This window comes from Balaenoptera musculus, chromosome 13, assembly GCF_009873245.2.
Source record: "Balaenoptera musculus isolate JJ_BM4_2016_0621 chromosome 13, mBalMus1.pri.v3, whole genome shotgun sequence".
Taxonomy (NCBI): Eukaryota; Metazoa; Chordata; class Mammalia; order Artiodactyla; family Balaenopteridae; genus Balaenoptera; species Balaenoptera musculus.
The window spans coordinates 772,361-791,638 of NC_045797.1; the positions used below are offsets into that span (position 1 = coordinate 772,361).

Consider the following 19,278-nt stretch of genomic DNA (forward strand, 5'->3'; position numbering starts at 1 on the left):
ACTGCATATTTTATGGGTCCCAGGAGAAACGCACAAGGCCAGAGAGAGTGATCTCAGTCAGAAACTCAGAATGAATCATAAGAATTAAACATTGGACAACGTCCAGTGGTTAACATGAGTTTTCAGCTTACAATGAGATCACTCTATACCATAAAATGTAGAGAGTTCCTAATTATGCTTAGTGTAAGAGGTATACGGATACGTTGTTCTACAGATACTACAGACCCACACTTTGTGAAGAATGGTATTTCACTCTTTGGGAACTGTATCTTATAATCTTAAACTGCACTAAAATAAATAATATAAACTATCTGTTACATTGCTCAGAACAGGTCTGAATTCTAGCCTCTACTTTGGTTATAAGAGAAGTAATAAAAATCATGCTTTTGTATACAAACAAGGTATGGAAAGAAATAAATTGTGAATAACAAGCAGTGCTCTTAGCAAAGGGTGGCTCTTTTTAAAACCTGGTACAGTATGGGCACAAGGTCTGTTTACTAATTGTTTTTCATGTTTATAAATTTTCTTAATTTTAAGAAGAATCCCTTTCACTGAAAGTCTGTGGTGTCTTCGGTTTTCTTCCATCTTTGTGCCACTAGACTTAATGCACCACTACCCCTCCCACCCTGTGCAGTGAGTCACATTTATACCCATGCTCAGACAAAGCAACTGGGAAATACATCACGGGATAATGTAGATACTCTGAAGCCACGCAGACCAGGCTTCACGCACAGATCCACTTCCTCGGGGAAGTTACTAAGAGTAAAGACTGAAGTCGAAACAGAAGTGTTCTCCAGGGAGTGTGGCCTTCTGGTAATCTACTGGGGTAAGAAAAGGAGCAAGAAGGCATGGCCAGTTCTCAAGGACCCCCCTAGGAAAGCGTACCCTGTATCTTAGCCAGCAACAAGTTAAGAAACAGCATAACATTTAAAGTTGATCAAAAGCCAAACAAAACCCAAACACCTGCTTTCTTCTAAGTTACCAAAAAAGATACAAGAAACACAGCTAGCAGAAATCGCAATATCTTGGATAAACTACATTTTAAATTGCTTTTGCTAATTAGGAAAGCAGTAACAGAAATGACCTAAATGTCATTGATATTAATTTTAAAAATATTTAATTTTTGCATTTAGAATTTAGTACATCCCTCAGAAAAGATTTGTAGCCACAAACAATGGTTTCACTGGATAACATTAATGTTAATCTTCTTGGTAATGACAGTGACAAGAGTGTGCTGAAACTAGTTCGTAATTATACATTGAAAGTGGAAAATAGAAACATCTAACATTTATTGTATGTGTCCTATGTCCCACATTTATTGTATGTGTCCTATGTCCCACATTTATTGTATGTGTCCTATGTCCCACATTTATTGTATGTGTCCTATGTCCCACATTTATTGTATGTGTCCTATGTCCCACATTTATTGTATGTGTCCTATGTCCCAGATAATGTGTTGAGTCAGCCTCTGACTGCACCATTTCATTTAATCACATGAGATTATTATTTTTATTGGAAAATAAGGAATGAGTTAGTTGCAATGTAACAGCAATTATACAAATCAGCAAATCTACAGACAGAAGGCAGATTAGTGGTTGCCAAGGGTGGGATGGGTTACTGGGGGAGAGGCTAACAACGGGTAGGGAGTTTCTTTCTGGAATGATGAAAATTGGGGATGGTTTCACAATCCTGTGACTACACTGAAGCCATTCAGCTGCACAGTCTACACAGTGAGTTTTATGGTAGGTAAATTATATCTCAATATTTTTAAAAAACACAATGTACAAATTATGTAAAAAAGAGAAAACTGTGTGCTTCAGGTGTGTGGGAAAAGAATGCATAAAATGAACATGTTTGCCATGAGAAAACCATGAATTTATTGTTGATCCTCTTTCATTTACACTCTCACCCACTTTTCCCTCCTCCCATATTAATTTAGATCAAATGTGACTTCAATAAATATTTCAGCATGTTTTTAAAATAATTCTTTTTAAACATAAACATTATCAAAACTAAAAAAGCTAAAAATATTTCCTTAATATCAAATATGTTGTCAGTGTTCATGCTTCCATTTCCAACATCTTTTTTTTTTCAGTAAAACTTTATTTTATTTTAAATTGGAGTATAGTCGATTTACAATGTTGCGTTAGTTTCTGCTGTACGGCAAAGTGACTCAGTTATACATACACATATATCTACTCTTTTTTAGATTCTTTTCCCATACAGGCCATTACAGAGTATTGAGTAAGAGTTCCCTGCGCTATATGATAGGTCCTTATTAGTTCCAACATCTTTCAATAAAAGTTTACACATTAGCTACATCAAATAATCTATTAGTTCCACTTTTTTTTTTCCGAGGAGAACCCGCATCTGGAACCTTGTTTATTCGTCCTCAGCCTCTTGGCCGCTGCCCAGCCACCATCCGGGGACCCGGCTCAGTGCTCTCCCGTGTCGAGTCTCTGCTCGGCGGCTGCTGTTTTACGTGCTCTTCTCCCTCTGGAGCAGGTTCTCTCAAAGGTTCCTTAGAAAGGACATGGGAAGTAATTTTTTTTTTTTTTTTTTTTTTTCAGTTCTTAAGGATCTGAAAATGTCTTTCTCTTTCCATTTAACTGAGAGCTTGTGTTTACAGAATTCCAGGCTGGAAATCATGCTTCCTCAGAATTTTGAAGGAATTTCTCCAGTGCCTTGAGGTGTGCAGTGCTGCTGTCGAGAGGTCTGATGCAGCTCCCCTTTCCCTCCTGTGTCCTGCGTATGTGACTTGTATTTTTTCTCTTTGGAAACCTTTTAGGAGCCTCTTTTCCTCCTAAAAATTTACATCGATATTCCTGTTTCTTTCATGTACAGATCTTCCTCCACTTACCATGGGGTTATGTTCCACTAAACCCACTGAAAGTGGAAAACGCGTTTAGTACACCTGACCCCACAAGCGTCGTAGCCCAGCCCACCTTAAACGTGCTCAGAACACTTACGATAGCCTGCAGTTGGGCAAAATCATCTAACACGAAGCCTGTTTTATAACAGAGTGTTTACTGTCTCATGTAACTTGTTGAATTCTCTACTGAAAGTGAAAGCAGAATGGTTGTCAGTGTACCGACTGTTCACCCTCTGGTCGCGGGGTGACTCGGAGCCATGGCTCCACTGCCCAGCAGCACGGCAGGGGCCGGACCACGTATCGCCAGCCTGGGGGAAAAGAGCCAAATTCAAAATTCCAAGTACGGTTTCTACTGAATAGGTATCGCTTTCGCACCATCAAAAAGTCAAAAAATCTTAAGTCGACCCGTCGGAAGTCGGGACTGTCTCTGCTGGATCTTTGATCAGCCCTTTATTTTGAACTTGTCTTTTAGTTGCACAAAGCTTTCTTGCAATATTTCTTTGAAAATTTCTACTTCTTTTATTTTCAGAGACCAGAGACTATTAAGTTCTGAGCTTCCTAGATTAGAATGTCTGCTTCTTTTTGTTCAATTTTTTTTTTTTTCTGTTTGAACTTTAATATCACGAGCTCATTCCATATTGTTAATTGAAGGCCCTAGAACTCTTGGCCCAGGTTTCCGTGATCTCTGCGCGTCAGCTTAGCCTTCTTGGCGCTGGGCTTTGGTGGGTTTTCCCCGTTCCTTCTGGGCATCTGGAGCCCCTGCGTTTACACGTCTCAATTCTGGGTGCACAGACATGCTGACTTGACTCTCGGCCCCAAGTCCTCACCCTGAGAGAATCTAGGTGGTTTGGCTCAGGTAGGGCCCTGCACCTGGTCCAGGTGACTATGGCTGGGCCTCCCTGCATCTGTATGGTGTGTGTGGGGAAGGGGCGGTGACCGTCCTCAGAGAGGAGGGGTGAGGGCAGACTCTGGAGAGGTGGGTGGGAGTGGGCCCATCCTCCAAGGAAACCAGGTGGTCACCTGCATTACTGAACCTGAAATCACGTTTCCTCACCATATTCAGCATTCGACTCACAGGAGCCTTTCTATTTTTTTTTTTTTAAATAAATTTATTTATTTATTTATTTATTTATTCATTTTTGGCTGTGTTGGGTCTCGTTTCTGTGCGAGGGCTTTCTCTAGTTGTGGCAAGCGGGGGCCACTCTTCATCGCAGTGCGCGGGCCTTTCACTGTCGCGGCCTCTCTTGTTGCGGAGCACAGGCTCCAGACGCGCAGGCTCAGCAATCGTGGCTCACAGGCCCAGTTGCTCCGCGGCACGTGGGATCCTCCCAGACCAGGGCTCGAACCCGTGTCCCCTGCACCGGCAGGCAGACTCTCAACCACTGCGCCACCAGGGAAGCCCCAAAATATTTATTTATTTATTTTTGGCTGTGTTGGGTCTTCGTTTCTGTGCAAGGGCTTTCTCTAGTTGCGGCAAGCGGGGGCCACTCTTCATCGCGGTGCGCGGGCCTCTCACTATCGCGGCCTCTCTTGTTGTGGAGCACAAGCTCCAGACGCACAGGCTCAGTAGTTGTGGCTCACGGGCCTAGTTGCTCTGCGGCATGTGGGATCTTCCCAGACCAGGGCTCGAACCCATGTCCCCTGCATTGGCAGGCAGATTCTCAACCACTGCGCCACCAGGGAAGCCCTATTTTTTTAAACAGTAACAACTTGAATGTCAGAACTTGATTCTTTTCCCATGTAATCACATTTTGAATGCAGGAGAAAAACATTTCCCTCCTCTATATAACCAAATACGTAAACAACCAAATGCTTTTTAACACTCACGGGTGAAAATCAGCCCAAAGACACCGCAAAGTTGTAGCAGGTTGTCCTCCTGGGCTTATGCCGAAGCCACAGCTGATTTTCAGACACCAAATCAAAACACAACAGTCTTGCACCAAGTGCCACCACCACGTTCCTATTTAGTCACACGTGAGCATTTCTGTGTGCTCTGTTTACCAAACAGCAACGTTGTTGTATCTTCGTGGGAACTCTTGGATTCATCATTGGCTAACGTGGGGTAAAGGACCCGGCGCCGCTAGTGAGTACTCCGCTTCTGCCTAAAGGAATGTCATTCTCCACTTACGCCGTCTGGAGCATAAGCAGAGCTCGCTGCACAAGAAACCCTCACACCACCAAGGCCGGAACTTGAGAGGTGCCCACGGAAAGGCCAAGGTGGCCCGAGTTTCAGCCGGAAGGTGGGTGTCAGATGCGGCAGGCACCACCGACCCAAAGGGCGACCTGCGTTCCTCCAAGCACCCAGGGTCTGAGGTCCCGACTGGTAAAGACAGCAGAGAAGGAACCCAAGATTCATTTCATAAAGCAACTCAAAGTGCCCAGGAGACCTCGGCTAATAGAAGATTAGCAGGCATAACAATGCAACACGTTTAATAGAAATATTAATCATGACATTTCCTCTCATTGCTGAAACCAGGGAAGGATACCCCTTTTGTAATCAAAGTAATAAATTTTTTTATCTTGCAAAAAGCCACTTTTGTTATTATGTCCATAGGTAGAGACTATATTTCAAAACAAGTTGTTATAGATTTCAAAGAGGCCTGGACTTGCAGAGACAGTGAAATTTATTTAAATACTGTGACAGTTATAGCGCATACTGCTGGCATACTCATATTCACAGCTTATAAAGGAAAAAACTAAACTTAAACTTTTAAAGTCAGCTCTGAAATAGATGCATTTCATTAATACATTCACTAGTAGGTCTGTTCTTCTAAAACAGGAGGAAAGACAGACATTGAGATTTCTGTTTAAAGAACAAACTCAACATGTCAGCAGCAAATTTCAGTTAAATTAAATTGGAAACCAAAGTTCCCAGTCACCAAAGTACAAAGTCAGTTCACCAGCTGAGACTGAAGATCGGAGTATGAGCTGGAAGCTGAGAGAGCTTCCCAGAGCATACTGTGAGGCGACTTTTTCACAAAGAAACTCTGCAACTAGCATTCTCACGTTTATGATTTAAGGACACGTGTTTGATGGGCTCCATGGAATATTCAGAGGCGACCAGGCAGGTGACCCGCACCTAGAGCTGCTCTCGGGGGCTGTGCGATCTCCCAGGGCCCCATGCAGCACGCAGCGACCTGTCCGCTGGGGCCGGGAGCACGCGGAGCCGCAAGCCGGCGCCCCGGTGAATGGTCATCTGGGGACGCGGCCCAGGTCCCGCCAGACTCCTGGCGCGGAAGCAGCTGAAGTACAGCAGGAGCCTGGGCAGGGCCCCAGGGCCACCCCCCGCGGGAACGTGGCGACCAGGGCTTCTGATCTGATCCCAGAACAGGTTTTGAGGTAATGCACTTCAGAGAAAAAAGAACAGCTCATTTGAAAGGAAATAACGAAATGAATCACATTTTAACTTAGTCTCGTAACGAACGGCAGCACATTCACTTTACATTCCTGTCATAAAGACGTCAGCGTTACTGATAAAGCATTTTCCTTCACACTTTAACTCACAAATTTTCTCTCATAATTTGTCACTAATAACAATCTATCTGCAAGTCTGACCTTGTGATAAATGGTCTTCAAACATTATTTTAAAAGCCTAAATCCCAGCTGGTACAGGACCAAAATCTAGTTTAACTCCAGAATTCACAGTGCGGCCCCGACACAGGTGGCCTGAGGGTCCGGAGGAGGGAGTGGGGTGGCCTCGTGGCCCCTGGGTCTGGCAGCAGCGGGAGGGGCAGGGTCCCTGGGCCGCAGCCCCTCCCACACTCCACCTGCTGGAGTTAAACCCATCAGACACATGTATGGACACACACGGAGACGTGACTTACGTACACACGCTTCTGGACAAAAGAACGACAGCCATGTACGTGAACCTTTTTTGCCGAATGGATTCTATTTGGTTAATAAATAATGCTTTTCCCATCGGTCTATCGAAGTCCAGACCAGCTGTGCAGATAGGACGCCCAGCCGGAGGAACGGGAAGCATTTTCCTCCTCACCTGTGGGGAGCAAAACAAACGTGTTAATCTTCTCACACGGCATTTCCATGCTACAGACCTGTCTGTCCTTACGCTTGCAGCACTTCTGTCTGTCTCAGACAGTCCCCGAACGCATCCCGAGCAACAGCACGCAGCCCTGGGAGCCGTGGCCGGCTGGGGGTGCACGTGTCCAGAAGCGAGGCTCAGTCTTGTCAGCCAGGGGCTGAGGTCCTGACGCTGCACAGAAAAATGCTGTGTGACTCTCTTCCTTGGGGAGCAAAGCCGACGTATCACAAGTCATACGTCAAGTAGGAAAGACACACGCAGTCTGTGAACCTGCTGGGAACTGACACGCAGGGAGCAGGCGTGTGAACACGTGCACGGCCGGCAGAGCGCCAACCTTCCCCGCCCAGCAGTGCTCCCTGCACGCTGCTCGTGTAGGGACCAGGGTGGCGCTTTCTGTTGTCCTTCCTCACACAGAGGCTGGAAGTTTTCCCCTGTTCACATAAAAGTGCAACTGCCCCAGAGGAGGAGAGAGAAGACTCTAAGAGCAACCAGAGAAAGGAGACACGCTGCCTCACTGCCTTCGAAGGAGTAACAGGCCCACAACGGCCTTCTCAGCAACGAATTGGCCCCGCTGGAAATTCTCTGCAATGCACTTCGGGTGTAAGGAGAGCTTTCTAGCGGAAGGTCCGAGGGGCAGGTAGGAATGTACGCTCCACGCACGGTCCTGGGCCCCGGCAGCCCCACTGGGACACTTCTCTCACACGGCCCTGTGGGGAACGACTCCCGGGGGGTGGGTAGGGTGAGGACGTCTACCACGTGATAAAAAGTGCGACACAAAAGGAAACTGTGTTCGCGGGCAGAATTCAACGCTAGGATCACAAATCCAATTTCAAAGAACTGGAAGATCGAACTGGACACTGCCCCGTTGCCCGCTGCGTGAAAGTGACGCAAACACACCACGGCGGCCCTGAAACGTTAGAGCCAGCTTTTCAACCCTACTCACGGGGACACACACGGCAGAGCGCGTCCAACGGACAGAGTTTCAAAGCTCTGGTCTGTGCCCCAGGCGCGCACCTTGGGCGGCGGCGGCCAGCCTGGCCTTCTCCTCGGGGCTGAGCTGCAGCATCGTGCCCACGACGGGCAGCAGCCGCGCCCGCTCGCTCCCCGGCTTCAGGAGGACGAACTGCAGCAGCACGTTCTTCAGGTACTCCAGGTTGGCGGCCGACTGCTCTCGCGCCTGGTTCCTCTCCAGCCGCCGGATCTCACTCTTCAGAAGCTGGTGTCAGAGAAAGGAGTGCAGACGGGTTAACACGGCAGACTGGACGCACGCGGTCTTCTTCTCTCCCCCGAAACGCCCCCAAAATGGCAACAAAGGAGCGACCAGGCCGGGAGCAAAGAGCACATGAGAAACATCAAGAGGCTCCTGGAAGTCGGGAAGCAGGCGCCGTGGGAGACGGGGCCCAGGGGCCCGGCCGCAGAGGGAGCACCGCGCACGGTGGGAAGCGCGGCCGAGACCGGGGACCAGGGCGGGGGGATAACGCGGGTCGGCGCCGCCTCTGCGCTCGGCAGAAGGGGGCCAGGGCTCAGGGCTCCGGGATGACAGACTGTGGGCCACACCCACTGCCATCCCCACTCCCGCCCCCGCCCGGCAGGCAGGCAGGGTGTCCACAGCCAGAGCCGCTACAACACGAACAGCACTTGACCAAACAAAAGTGGAGTCCAGGACAGAGAGACAATGACAATGAATATCAATCAGAAACTAACAGAAAAGAGGGCACAGGACGATGTGAAAAAGATGCAGGATGGTGAATATTTGAGGAAGATTTCTGGGTTGAAACAAATAAAAATACATGGTTACATCTTATCATTTCAGGTTAGTCCATGAAAGTTGGCCAACTCTGTCCTCAAACATAGGGTCATTTAAAAAAGTGACACTAAGGTCTAAGAAATCATGGGACAATGTCAGTCTGTGGAAGCATAACATCTGAATAGTCACTCAGGTTCTGGGCTACTTAGTGATTTTTTTAGCTGTGATAAAGCTTTGACAATGTGGGAAAATGTTATTTTATATATTTTATAGAGATGCATACTAAAATAGTTAGAGGTGGGATGTCATGATATACACAATTTACTGCAAACAACTGAATTAACTCAGCATTAAAAACATAATTTGACAAGGACAGCCTCTGGACCTACACTGAGGTAGGACCATCTATTTGGAGAAGTAGGTCCAGGGCAGAAGCAGGCGCTTTTCAGACAGACACAAGTTTGAACTTTCTCCACCCTGATCAGCTTGTTCTCACCCAGAGATGATGAGGATTAAATATGATAACATAATGTAAAGTGCAGGGCCTGGCTTGTGAGAAGAGGTCAACGAACAACACGACTGTATTACAGAGAGTTCGGGTGCAAACAGCTGAGTAATCCTCAATCGCCTAGTTCCTACACGCTTACAGAATCAACTTTAAACAGGAAAACCTCCCATGCCACTTTGCCACTAATTGGAAGTGCTCCACGGTCCATGTCTGGAATTTAGGGACTCACATCCGTTCAAGTTTTACTCAAGCAAACGTGGAACAAGGACTTGTGAACAGCTGTCTAATCTCTAAATCTTTTCTGGCTTCTTAGAAAAAGTAGGAATTAAAATTGTCTTTACATAAAAGATATAAAAGCCAAGAATATTTCTCCACTTCAGGAATGTAACATTGTAAGGGATCAAGGTGTGATGGACGCATGAGTGTGTGTATGTGTGGAGGGCTTCCTGGAGGTGGCGTCCCGCCCTCACCTTAATCTGCTCCATGAGGATGGCGTTGGTGGCTTCTGTTTCCCGAAGCAGCCCGTTTAAGTGGTCGGCACTTTTTGTGGTGGAACTGAGCTTCTGAACCAATTCTTCTTTGGTGAATTCAGCGTGCCAGGAAGGAGGCTCTGCAAGGAATTGCCCCAACAATTAATTTCCAAAATGAGGGGTCACAGGAGAAGATTCTAAATAAGAAAATACCCAAGTATTGACACTTCGCTCTGCTCTCTGTCCCCCATGGCCCAGTTAAAAGGCTGCACGTGACAGAGGTAAGACGGACTCTGCCGTGGAGCGGGCCGCCTGCCTGGACACAGGCTCGACGAGCTCGTTCTGGAAGCTGTTGGGCCAGCGTGCAGGCACCAACTTACTGGTTTCATCCTCCTACATCTGTTAACGTCCCGAGAGCGGGTGTCACTTTACTTATAAAGAAGGAAGTACCAGCAGTTACTGATCACTTAAATCATGGTCTCTCACAAGGATTTTCTACCAGGGAAGGAGCGGTATTATTACTCACATCTAATAAACGAGGGAAGAGGCTCAAAGTCAACAAGTAATTCTGGCAAAAATGGCAAAGCCAAGTCTGATTGTGGAGCTGTGGCCACAGCGTATCAGGACTAACTCTTCCTGGGTGACAAGGACCAACCACAGCCTAGGACTGAGGACACAACTGGTCCTCCTCACTCCAGATCCGGGAGCCTCCGAGATGACGAACAGAGTCATCTGAACTAGGAACATTCATGTGCATTATAGGTAAGAAGAAAACAGTCCAAAACTTTACTACAGTTAATAAGGCAAGTTTAGCATGACCACTTCATCAAGAGGAACAAACGGAAACTGTCAGTTTCTTAGAAGGGTGAGGGAAATTTATCCTATTTCTAACACCACCACAGAACTTCCAACCACCTATTTCTGGCTCAAGCTGTGGGCAGAACTTTTTATTTTGTTTAAAAAAAAAAAAATTTGTGTTTTTTGGTTTCATTCTGCAGGAAAGTTTTCCATTTGAAAAAGGGTGGAATACTGAAAAAAAATTTTATTAGAGGAGCTCAAAAAAGCATTTATAAATCAGAGTAATATTAGCTGGATAGGACAGCAGAATTAACTAAAGGCACAATGGAGCAGGAAGCGTACCGAGTCTGGCTTCGGGAGAACGGAGCAGCTGCTCTAAGGACTGCGTGTGGATGCCGGCGGAAGATACGGACTCGGTGTCCGTGGTCTCCATCCCCTCCCCCTCCTCCCGGGTTGTGGCCGGCACATCCAGAAGCGGGACGTCTGTGCTTCTCCTTTCTCGAAGGCTCCTCAAAGGTTGCTGGGAAGAAGCTGGGCCTGTTACATGTTATTTTTTTAAAGAGTAAGAGATTGTCCAAAATTATGGATTCAGCATCAACAGAGATACACAGTAAAGTTAAAATGAGTCTAGGGATGACAAATGATATGGTAGGGAATCTGAAAAACCAGAAGACAAGCGAACGGTGTAGAAAGAAAGAACTTCTGAAACAGCTCTAACAATTTAGTTATTGAACTTTTGACCACTAAGTCAATTCAGCAAAAGTGGTACTTGCTACCAGAGTTAAGATAAACCATTAGATGACACAATGCAGAGGCCTGGCCAGCTGCTAAACAAGGGCAAGACCCCTTCAACCAGATTCTGAGGATTGGGTGTTTACGGCACTGCAAACTCCGGGACACCACCCTGTTGTTGAGATCAGCTCCGAGGATGCTCTCGCTGACCACTGGCCTCACACTCCGACCCTGCTGGTTCCTGCTACTGCCCGCTCCTTTTGCGGCATCCAGCAAAGAAGAGCCCCGAATGCAGGGCAGGCTGACTCATCACGGTGCCCGGGCCGGGCTCCCCTGCTTGCTGGTAAGCAGCACTGACTGGAACTGGGAGATTTATAAGGTACTTCCGAGCACGTTACTTTATTAATCGCAAGAAACCGCGAGGTCAGAGAAATTAAATGGCTTGGTCCAAGATTTCAGAGCTGCGTTAGGGACCAGAATTCTGACCAGATCTTTTCAAGTTTCCTTTATTCTCCTTTCCATGAAGTTCCCTCTCCCGCCCCCCTTTTCAAACACTAGCCCTTCGGCTGCCTTTGCTGAAGCACCTCCCTGAAAGTTTGCTGACTGCTTATGCTACTGCCAATTCCTGATTCCAGTGTCCCCCTGGCTGGTTACTTTCCTCTGATGACTCCTGCCATAGGTTTCGATCCTGAGGAGCGACCACAGCTGCCAATGCCCTGGTGACAAGGAATCAGTAACACGTATAAAGTGGATAGTTAATAGTGAAGTGTGGCCTCAACTTGGCTGACGGGTTCTCATCTCTTCCAGGAAGCAGAACGGAAGTCGTGTGTGTGGTTAAACTCAAACTCCACTAATTAGAAACTTGAAAGGGAAGAAGCTGTGTTTGGCCAAATGATCCTACAGTTCAGCGCTTTCTGGAATTTCTGATTAAAAGACAGACGTATTTGAAGACTAGCAGTGAAGAACACTAAACAAATGCAGTGGACACTGGAATCTGGACACAGGTCTTGAGACCGACAGAGTGTCCGTGAGTCGGAGGAAAACACAATTACGTGAAGGTCGGTATCCTGAGGGGTGCAGAGGCTGCTGTAAGTACCACAGGAGGGTTCAATGTCCAAGTCTCCTCTCAGTAAGCGGATCCAGTATTCACTGACCGCAGCACTGACGCTGGTGGTCACCCAGTAAGTCACCTACTTCCTCAGGACTGTGGGAAGCGCAGACACACAGGACAGGACAGGGATGGCAGTGTCCGAGCATACATACATACTTCTTGTGGACGGCTCGCTCCGGAGCTGGAAGAGCTGGGCCTCCAGCCTGGTCAGCTGCTGCTGCAGCGTCTCCACCGTCCGCCGGTGCTCCTCCTGCAGCTGCAGCACCTGGTCTCGGAAGCTGCCACGCAGGGCCTCGTGCTGGGCCGAGAGCTGACTCACGGTCTGCGCGTGCTCAGACTTCATCGCGGAGTTCTCCGACTGCACGGCGCACAGCCTGGGGAGAGGGCCGCACCGTGTGAGAGCTTCCACCCCAGACATGGCCTTGGCCTGAGACGTGGACCGCACATGCACCTGGGGAACTGAGGCAGGACACAGACGGGCCCCTGGTCTGAGCCAATTGGAGCTTGTGTCCCCCTGACACTTCAACGAAAAGGTTAATGGCAGAGCAGAGAGAAACTAAGCTGCTGGGGCAAAAAGATACGACGACCGCATCTACCATTCTTGAGGTGAAGGAGACCTCCCCGACTGCACGTGCAGAAGAGCTTCTCGGGAGGGTCAAAAAGGGAGGGGGCGCTATCCCATAATACGTGCTGTCCATCTCCCAGAGACCCTCACACTGAAGTCCATCTTGGCTAAAAGATGCACACGCATATTGGGCAGGGCCCTGGGTCAGATCAGATGTAGGAAATGAAGCAAGATGCTTGGCCAGAGGACAAGACAGACCCGGAAGATGGCCCCTAGATGAGCAATGTAAATCACCCCTTTAGTGCACTCCTCATCAGCAAGGACGCCCACGCCCTTCTCGGGGTGTGTAGCTCTGCTCTGCTTCTGTCGTAAATAAACCGCTTCTCCGTGTGCTCCCCCCACGTGTGCTGGGCTTCTAATAAGCTCTGTGCCTGTATTACAGCCTTGGTCTTTTTGTAAAACTCTTTTGTTTTCAAAGAACATAAGAGCCAGGCCTCTGCTTCCAGCCTCCAGCCCCTGGGGGACTAGCGGTTAGGGTTCCTGGTTTTCACCCAGGCAGCCCAGGTTCAATTCCTGGGCAGGGAACTAAGATCTCTCTTCAAGCTGCTGCTCACTGCTGACACACGAGCTCAAAACCACCCCGGCCATCATCCAGTTCAGACAAGGGGCCTGAGCTGGGGAAGTACAGCGTGTGTTCAGATGAGGAGCCTCCTTCACAGTTTATCAGAACACAGGGCTACATGTGGAGCATGCAATAATTGCACTTCAGTTGTGTTAGCACTATAGTTGCAACGACCCTTCTAGAGTAAAGAATAAGTGCTGGAAACTTCTGACGTAAATAGCAAGTGACCATCACCGTGTAAGCTAATCTCATGGAAAACCTGGTGCCAGGCAGTCAGAAGACTGGTGGGTCTTCCTGGAACTGTGAGTTACATGATTAACACAGGTAAGTCACACTGTGGAAAGGCCAAAAGCCAAGCAAACCAAGTGCTTCCAACTCGTAAGACGAGCACACCTGAGCTCTGCAGAGCATCCCCACACCCTGGACAGAAGGTGCTCCGTGAACCCAACTGCCGTGTCCCGGGAGCTCAAAGTTTCTCGTTCACAGTCATCCGTCTATTCTGCCGACACCCCAGCGACTCCTGGGAGCGCTGACTGACACGAGTGCGGCGAGGCGACAGGCCGAGGACGCAGCTGCACACGGAGCGCAGCCAGCAGCTTTCGGAATGTCTTCCTCTAGAGCGACAGAGACGTGCTTGTCCTCTGGCACCTGGCTGGAAAGAGGCATCTGGCCGTGAAGGCCACAGGAGCCAGAACACTGGGTGAGCAGGTAACATTACTCTTAGAAAGGCGAAGTACAGAAACAATCAAAAGGGGGAGCTCTAAGGTAGAAGCAGCAAGTCACCAAGCCTGTGGGAACACCTATTTCCAACCGTCAGCCTGCATCCTCCCCAGGAGCACCACGCCGGGAGCTCCAGCAGACACATGCTCTGCTGCCCGGCACCCACGGGCCTGCTGGCGCCACCAGCCTTACTTCTCTCGGAGCCCGGTCTCCTTGGACACGGTCTCCTGCAGCATCCTGCCGTGCCTTTCTAGCAGGGCGTCGTGTTCAGACTGCAAGGTCTGCAGTTCAGAGACGTTGATCTGTAAGTTATTTTGGGTGTCTTGTAATTTGATCTTTAGTTGGTCAATCAGCATTTCCAGATGTTCTCTGAAACAGAAATAGTTAAAAAAATTTTTTTGAAAGATGTAAAACTGATTTTGTGATTTCAAATAAATTTTACTTTAATCATATATCCTTTCAATGTCATACTCTTTGCAATTATGGATGATTCTAAAGGAAATATAATAATCACAAGAATTCAGAGAATAGGATTAAACGTGAAATAAAAGACGCTATAATCTGACTTCAGATCGCAGACACTACACGCTTACAAAAGTCTCTGAATTTACCAATTTCACATTCAAATGGAATAGACCATTAAATGGCATCAAAACAGTCTATTTTATATTACAGGACTATGTCATTAGTTGAAAAAAAAAGAAATGCAGTTCTAAGCTCACCATCCTGGGAACAGCATGTTACACCAAGTTACAGTGAAAGGAAGTCTTTGGAGAAAAACAGCTAAAACCTGCAACTCTGTCACAAGTGGTATAACACACTATTAACTTATTTTTAAAAAAACTATTTAATATATAAGAAAGAAGAAGGAACTTAAAACATTTACATTAAAATAATTTTAACACAAAATTCTGGCATGATCAAAATCGACTCTTGTAAGTGGTGATATTTTTATAGTAAGTGTGTCAATATTCAACTTCGGCTTTAAAATGAGCTATTGAAAGAAAAAAATATCTCATCATTTTTTAGCCTACAGTTCCCTTGTTTATTACTTAAAAAGTAACATAAGCATAAACACACAAATACTGCAGGATATTTAGTCCTACTGAGAACAGTAAGAGCCAGATATAAAATTGCTCTGAACAGCGGGTCTCTACGTACAAAAACAAAACGCACATGCTGTACAATGCCCTACCTATCTCTCATTCCTAGTATGTTTTTGAATAACTCACAAAAGTGATCTGTATGCTAGTTTTTAAGGAGCATTAAATAATATACTATTGAAACAGTATGTAATTGAGATTGTCATAAATTTAAGAAGAAAAATTTAATTCTAGATGAAAATTTAGTTCTTAACTTAAAACTTTTTGAAGTAAAATGTTTGTAATCAACTTATGCTTAGACTAACTAATGGTGAATAAGTACATCAAGGAAGCATTTTTATTCTCCTACTGTATTTTCAAAAGTGGAAAAACTGGTCCTGACATAACGGTGACGTCTGTCCTTACGCTGTGACCGGAACCGGCGGACAGGGTTGGACTGTGTGACCCGGGTGGCCGGACGCCACCTGGCTCCACGGCTCCTGCACACGTCTCTCTGCGTGAACAGTGCGGTGAAGCCAGCTCTGTCCTCACTGGTGACTACATGTAAACCTCCACGGTCAAAAGCAATCAGGGCAGGATCTCCCACCCCCGTGGGGGGTTCCCTGTAGCTCAGACTTTACCTTTCTTGTTTGGCTCCGTCGGTCTCAGTCTGAGACAGAGACTTATTTTTCTGTTGTTTTAGAACGTTGTGAACTCGGACTTTGTAGCTCTCAAATTCAGAGGTGACAGCAGCTTGTTCTGCCTGTAACAGTTCAGAGAGAGAGAAATTTACTGCATTTTCTAGGTTGTGTGATCCTCCTATTTTCTCTCGGAGACTAATGAATTAAGATGAAAACCTTTCTTTAAAAATAAGCAAAATGGCTGATACGTTTTAGCCCCCAGTTACCTTTCCCTAAAAAGTGTACTTCTGTTGGCCTTACACCTTTTTAAAGCTTTTGAACGACATAATTTTGTCTGACAAGAGGTACATTTCCACCTGTTTTCGTCCCGTGTAGATTAATTTACTGCCCATAAATTTTATAATAGCACTATTTGCCTTTGGAACTTTAGAACAATTTTCACTTATGATAAATATAAGAAAAATTCAAAGAAATTAAGCTACTTGAACTTCAGTTTTCAAAAGAGAGTGGGAAAAGTTAAATTCTAGGTCTCGGACTTTCTTGAAGTGACCTGTGACCTTCCAAGGCCCCTTTGCCAAGGTGGCTTAGACAGAGCTGCACCTGTAACAAAACCACTGCAGGGGTCTGTTCTGTATGTTGAAGAAAGAAAGTGGCTGTTCTAACAGAATATGATTTTATAATCACTTAGCCCTCAGAGAGAACTATAACCTTCCTAATGAAAAAACTAAAAAAAAGCCTTTCTTCCACACAGAAACTGCAAAACCAGGTTAAAATGGGAAGAGTATGTACCCATGTCCTTCCCTTTAGCAAAAAGAAGTTACGCAAGTGAGAGTCAGGGCTGGGCTGGGGTTGGGGTCGGAGGGGCCAAGCCGGGTGGGAGCCGCGCGCCCTGGGTTGGACGCACCCTGGCAGCGCGGCACTCCTCCTGCAGGGCCGCCACCCTCTGCTGGTAGGCGCCCAGCGTGCGCTGCTGCTGGTCCGCGGACGCCTTCAGGTGCTGGTGAGCTTTGTGCTTCTCCGACGTCATTTCCGCCAGCTGAATCTGGGGGCAGAGGCTTTCGGTCAGGCTCTGGTGAATCAGATCTTTGCTGGTTAAACCGACTTTCGTTAAACATCAACTTGGGTTTTGAGAGAGGACTATATTTAAGGGACGTAATTAAATAGTAGGATTTTTAACTTATGATTATTGAAAGACTGGAGCCAATATGAGTAGAGCATTTTCACAATAAATTAACTTGGTTTTCCTTGAATCAAAATCAATCAAACAATCAATCATGAAAAAAATTCCAGACCACATGTTACAGTTCAACGTTTAATTAAATACCTAAAGATATTATATATAAACATAATGGATATAAAAAAATATAAACAATAAATAAACGTAATAGATGTAATGTAACATGAATATATAAAACCTTTCTATGAACAGATTCCTGTGACTGTACTATCATTTAGAAAGTTCAGATGTAGGTTTGGGGCCATGTTTATTTTCTGCTGCCATATTCTTAGTGTATTACGGGTTTTCAAATACATGAAAAGAACCAAGCTTATGCTCAATGGTAAACCCAGTTATAAGCTACACTTGGCTCACTGCTTCTCCTTCCTCAAAATGTTGATGAAGAATATTTAGGGGGAAAAGTGTGTGTGTGTGTGTGTGTGTGTGCGCGCACGTGCACATGTGTGTAATATATACATATATATTTAGAAAAATCCCCAAGTGGTACCTTACTTCCACATGCAAATTTTTTAAAATCTTAAAGAGTAAAAAGAATCTTACTTTATACACTTCTACTTGCTGCTGGCTTGCCTCCAGCTCGCCCTTTAAAGACGCTTGGAGTATTAAGTGATCAGTTTCCTGCAGAACAAGAAACTCGGTTAAATTAAATAGTGAAGTTATTCATAAATACTCTATGAATAAGGACTGAAATATGAAACTGAGAAATTCGCATACCGCTTGCTTTGAATCTGCCAGTTCTTTTTTGGTTTTCACAAGCAACTGCTTGATTTTGGTGTTTTTTTCCTCATACTGTTGTACTGAAGCCTGCAGTGAAGCTAGTAGGAGAGATCATTTCAGGAGAAACAGTTTTATGAGTGAATTTAAGTGAACAAATGACAAGTCTTTTCTTTGTATTAGCCTATCTCTGAAAGGAACTTGTCTTAGATTTTTATTACGGACCATTTCAAACATATATGACACTAGTGACAATAACACACTAAACCCCACTGGACCCATCACCGCCTTTAACGATCACCAACACATGGCCAATCTCATTCCACCCAGAACAAGCGTCAGGCTCACAGGCCACTGTTGCTGCCTGTTTCTGTGAACAGTTTGTTTACATACTGTTTACGGCTGCTTTAGTGCAGCAAGAGACCACAGGGCCTGCAAAGCTGAAAATGCGTGTTGTCTGGCCCTTTACAGCAAACGTCTGCAACCCCAGACCCACACTCTCACTTACTCCTGTGCCCCCTGGGCCCCCCACGCTTGAAATCCATTTGTCTGTATGTATTTTAGCGCGTATCTCTAAGATAAAGGCATATACTTACTGTGTATCTAAAACATAAAGACTTTATTTGTAAGAAATACCTCAAAAGAGGTGCTGTGTGTTTCCAATTACCTTAGAGGCACAGACTTGATCTATGTTTGTGATACTAATTGTTTTGTAGGACAAAGATAGTTCATTAAGGAACAGACTGAAACATGATTAAAACAAAAAACTTTTATGCTAACAGAGGTAAAGAAGAAACAAGCATCAAATGGGAATAAGTGGATTCACTGTCCAGACCACAGTACCAACCACACCAGCAGGCCAACCTGGCCACAGCCATTGTGAAGCAAATAAAGAACGTCCGACAGAGACCTTGGGGCCCGAGATTTACAACCTGGTCCTTTACAGAACAAGTGTGCCTGATGCTGAGTCTAGGCCACGAACGTGGCCATGTGACCGCTGCTAGAAGACCCCACCAGCAATGACTAACTCCATGAAGTTAAATCCACATGCAATGACTGTATCACTCAGTAAACAAGAGCAGGTGTCCTGTAAGAAAATACCTTAACTTGCCTTTATGATATGTTATCATCAGTTATTTCCTGGCAACTATTTACCCAGTCCTGAAAAGATTGTACAAGGCACAAATTACATACAAAGCCTTTAAGTGCTCCAGGAATTATGAGCTCCGAGAACACAGAATGAAATTAGGGGATACCGTCTGGGATAGTGTGATAACGTAAAGCAAAATATAACTATTAAAACAAATGCAAAAGGCCATGCGGGCCCACGTTGACTAAAGGTTATATCCAGGTTATATCTGCTTGGGACAAGGAAGACTTCCTGGAACAGCAAACATTTAAGATTAGTAAGGATTCCAGA

The 19,278-nt window shown here is 45.9% G+C and overlaps 1 protein-coding gene across 5 annotated transcripts in view; it reads right to left on the bottom strand.

Moving 5' to 3' along the window:
* Window positions 1–19,278, bottom strand: part of GCC2 (GRIP and coiled-coil domain containing 2) — a 58,510-nt gene that overhangs the window by 18,471 nt on the left and 20,761 nt on the right. For 2 of the 5 annotated variants that reach the window (XM_036873135.1, XM_036873137.1), the window contains 10 exons: window positions 17,859–17,959; window positions 17,685–17,762; window positions 16,812–16,949; window positions 15,908–16,029; window positions 14,377–14,553; window positions 12,434–12,651; window positions 10,777–10,971; window positions 9,637–9,776; window positions 7,926–8,127; window positions 5,286–6,866 (listed from right to left, as the gene is read on the bottom strand). In XM_036873135.1, coding sequence (XP_036729030.1) covers window positions 6,796–6,866; window positions 7,926–8,127; window positions 9,637–9,776; window positions 10,777–10,971; window positions 12,434–12,651; window positions 14,377–14,553; window positions 15,908–16,029; window positions 16,812–16,949; window positions 17,685–17,762; window positions 17,859–17,959 — 1,442 coding nt within the window. In that variant the 3' untranslated portion in view covers window positions 5,286–6,795. Of the gene's footprint in view, window positions 1–5,285; window positions 6,867–7,854; window positions 8,128–9,636; window positions 9,777–10,776; window positions 10,972–12,433; window positions 12,652–14,376; window positions 14,554–15,907; window positions 16,030–16,811; window positions 16,950–17,684; window positions 17,763–17,858; window positions 17,960–19,278 lie in introns of those variants that run through there. The other 3 variants (XR_005022396.1, XR_005022395.1, XM_036873136.1) reach the window with 3 other exon arrangements.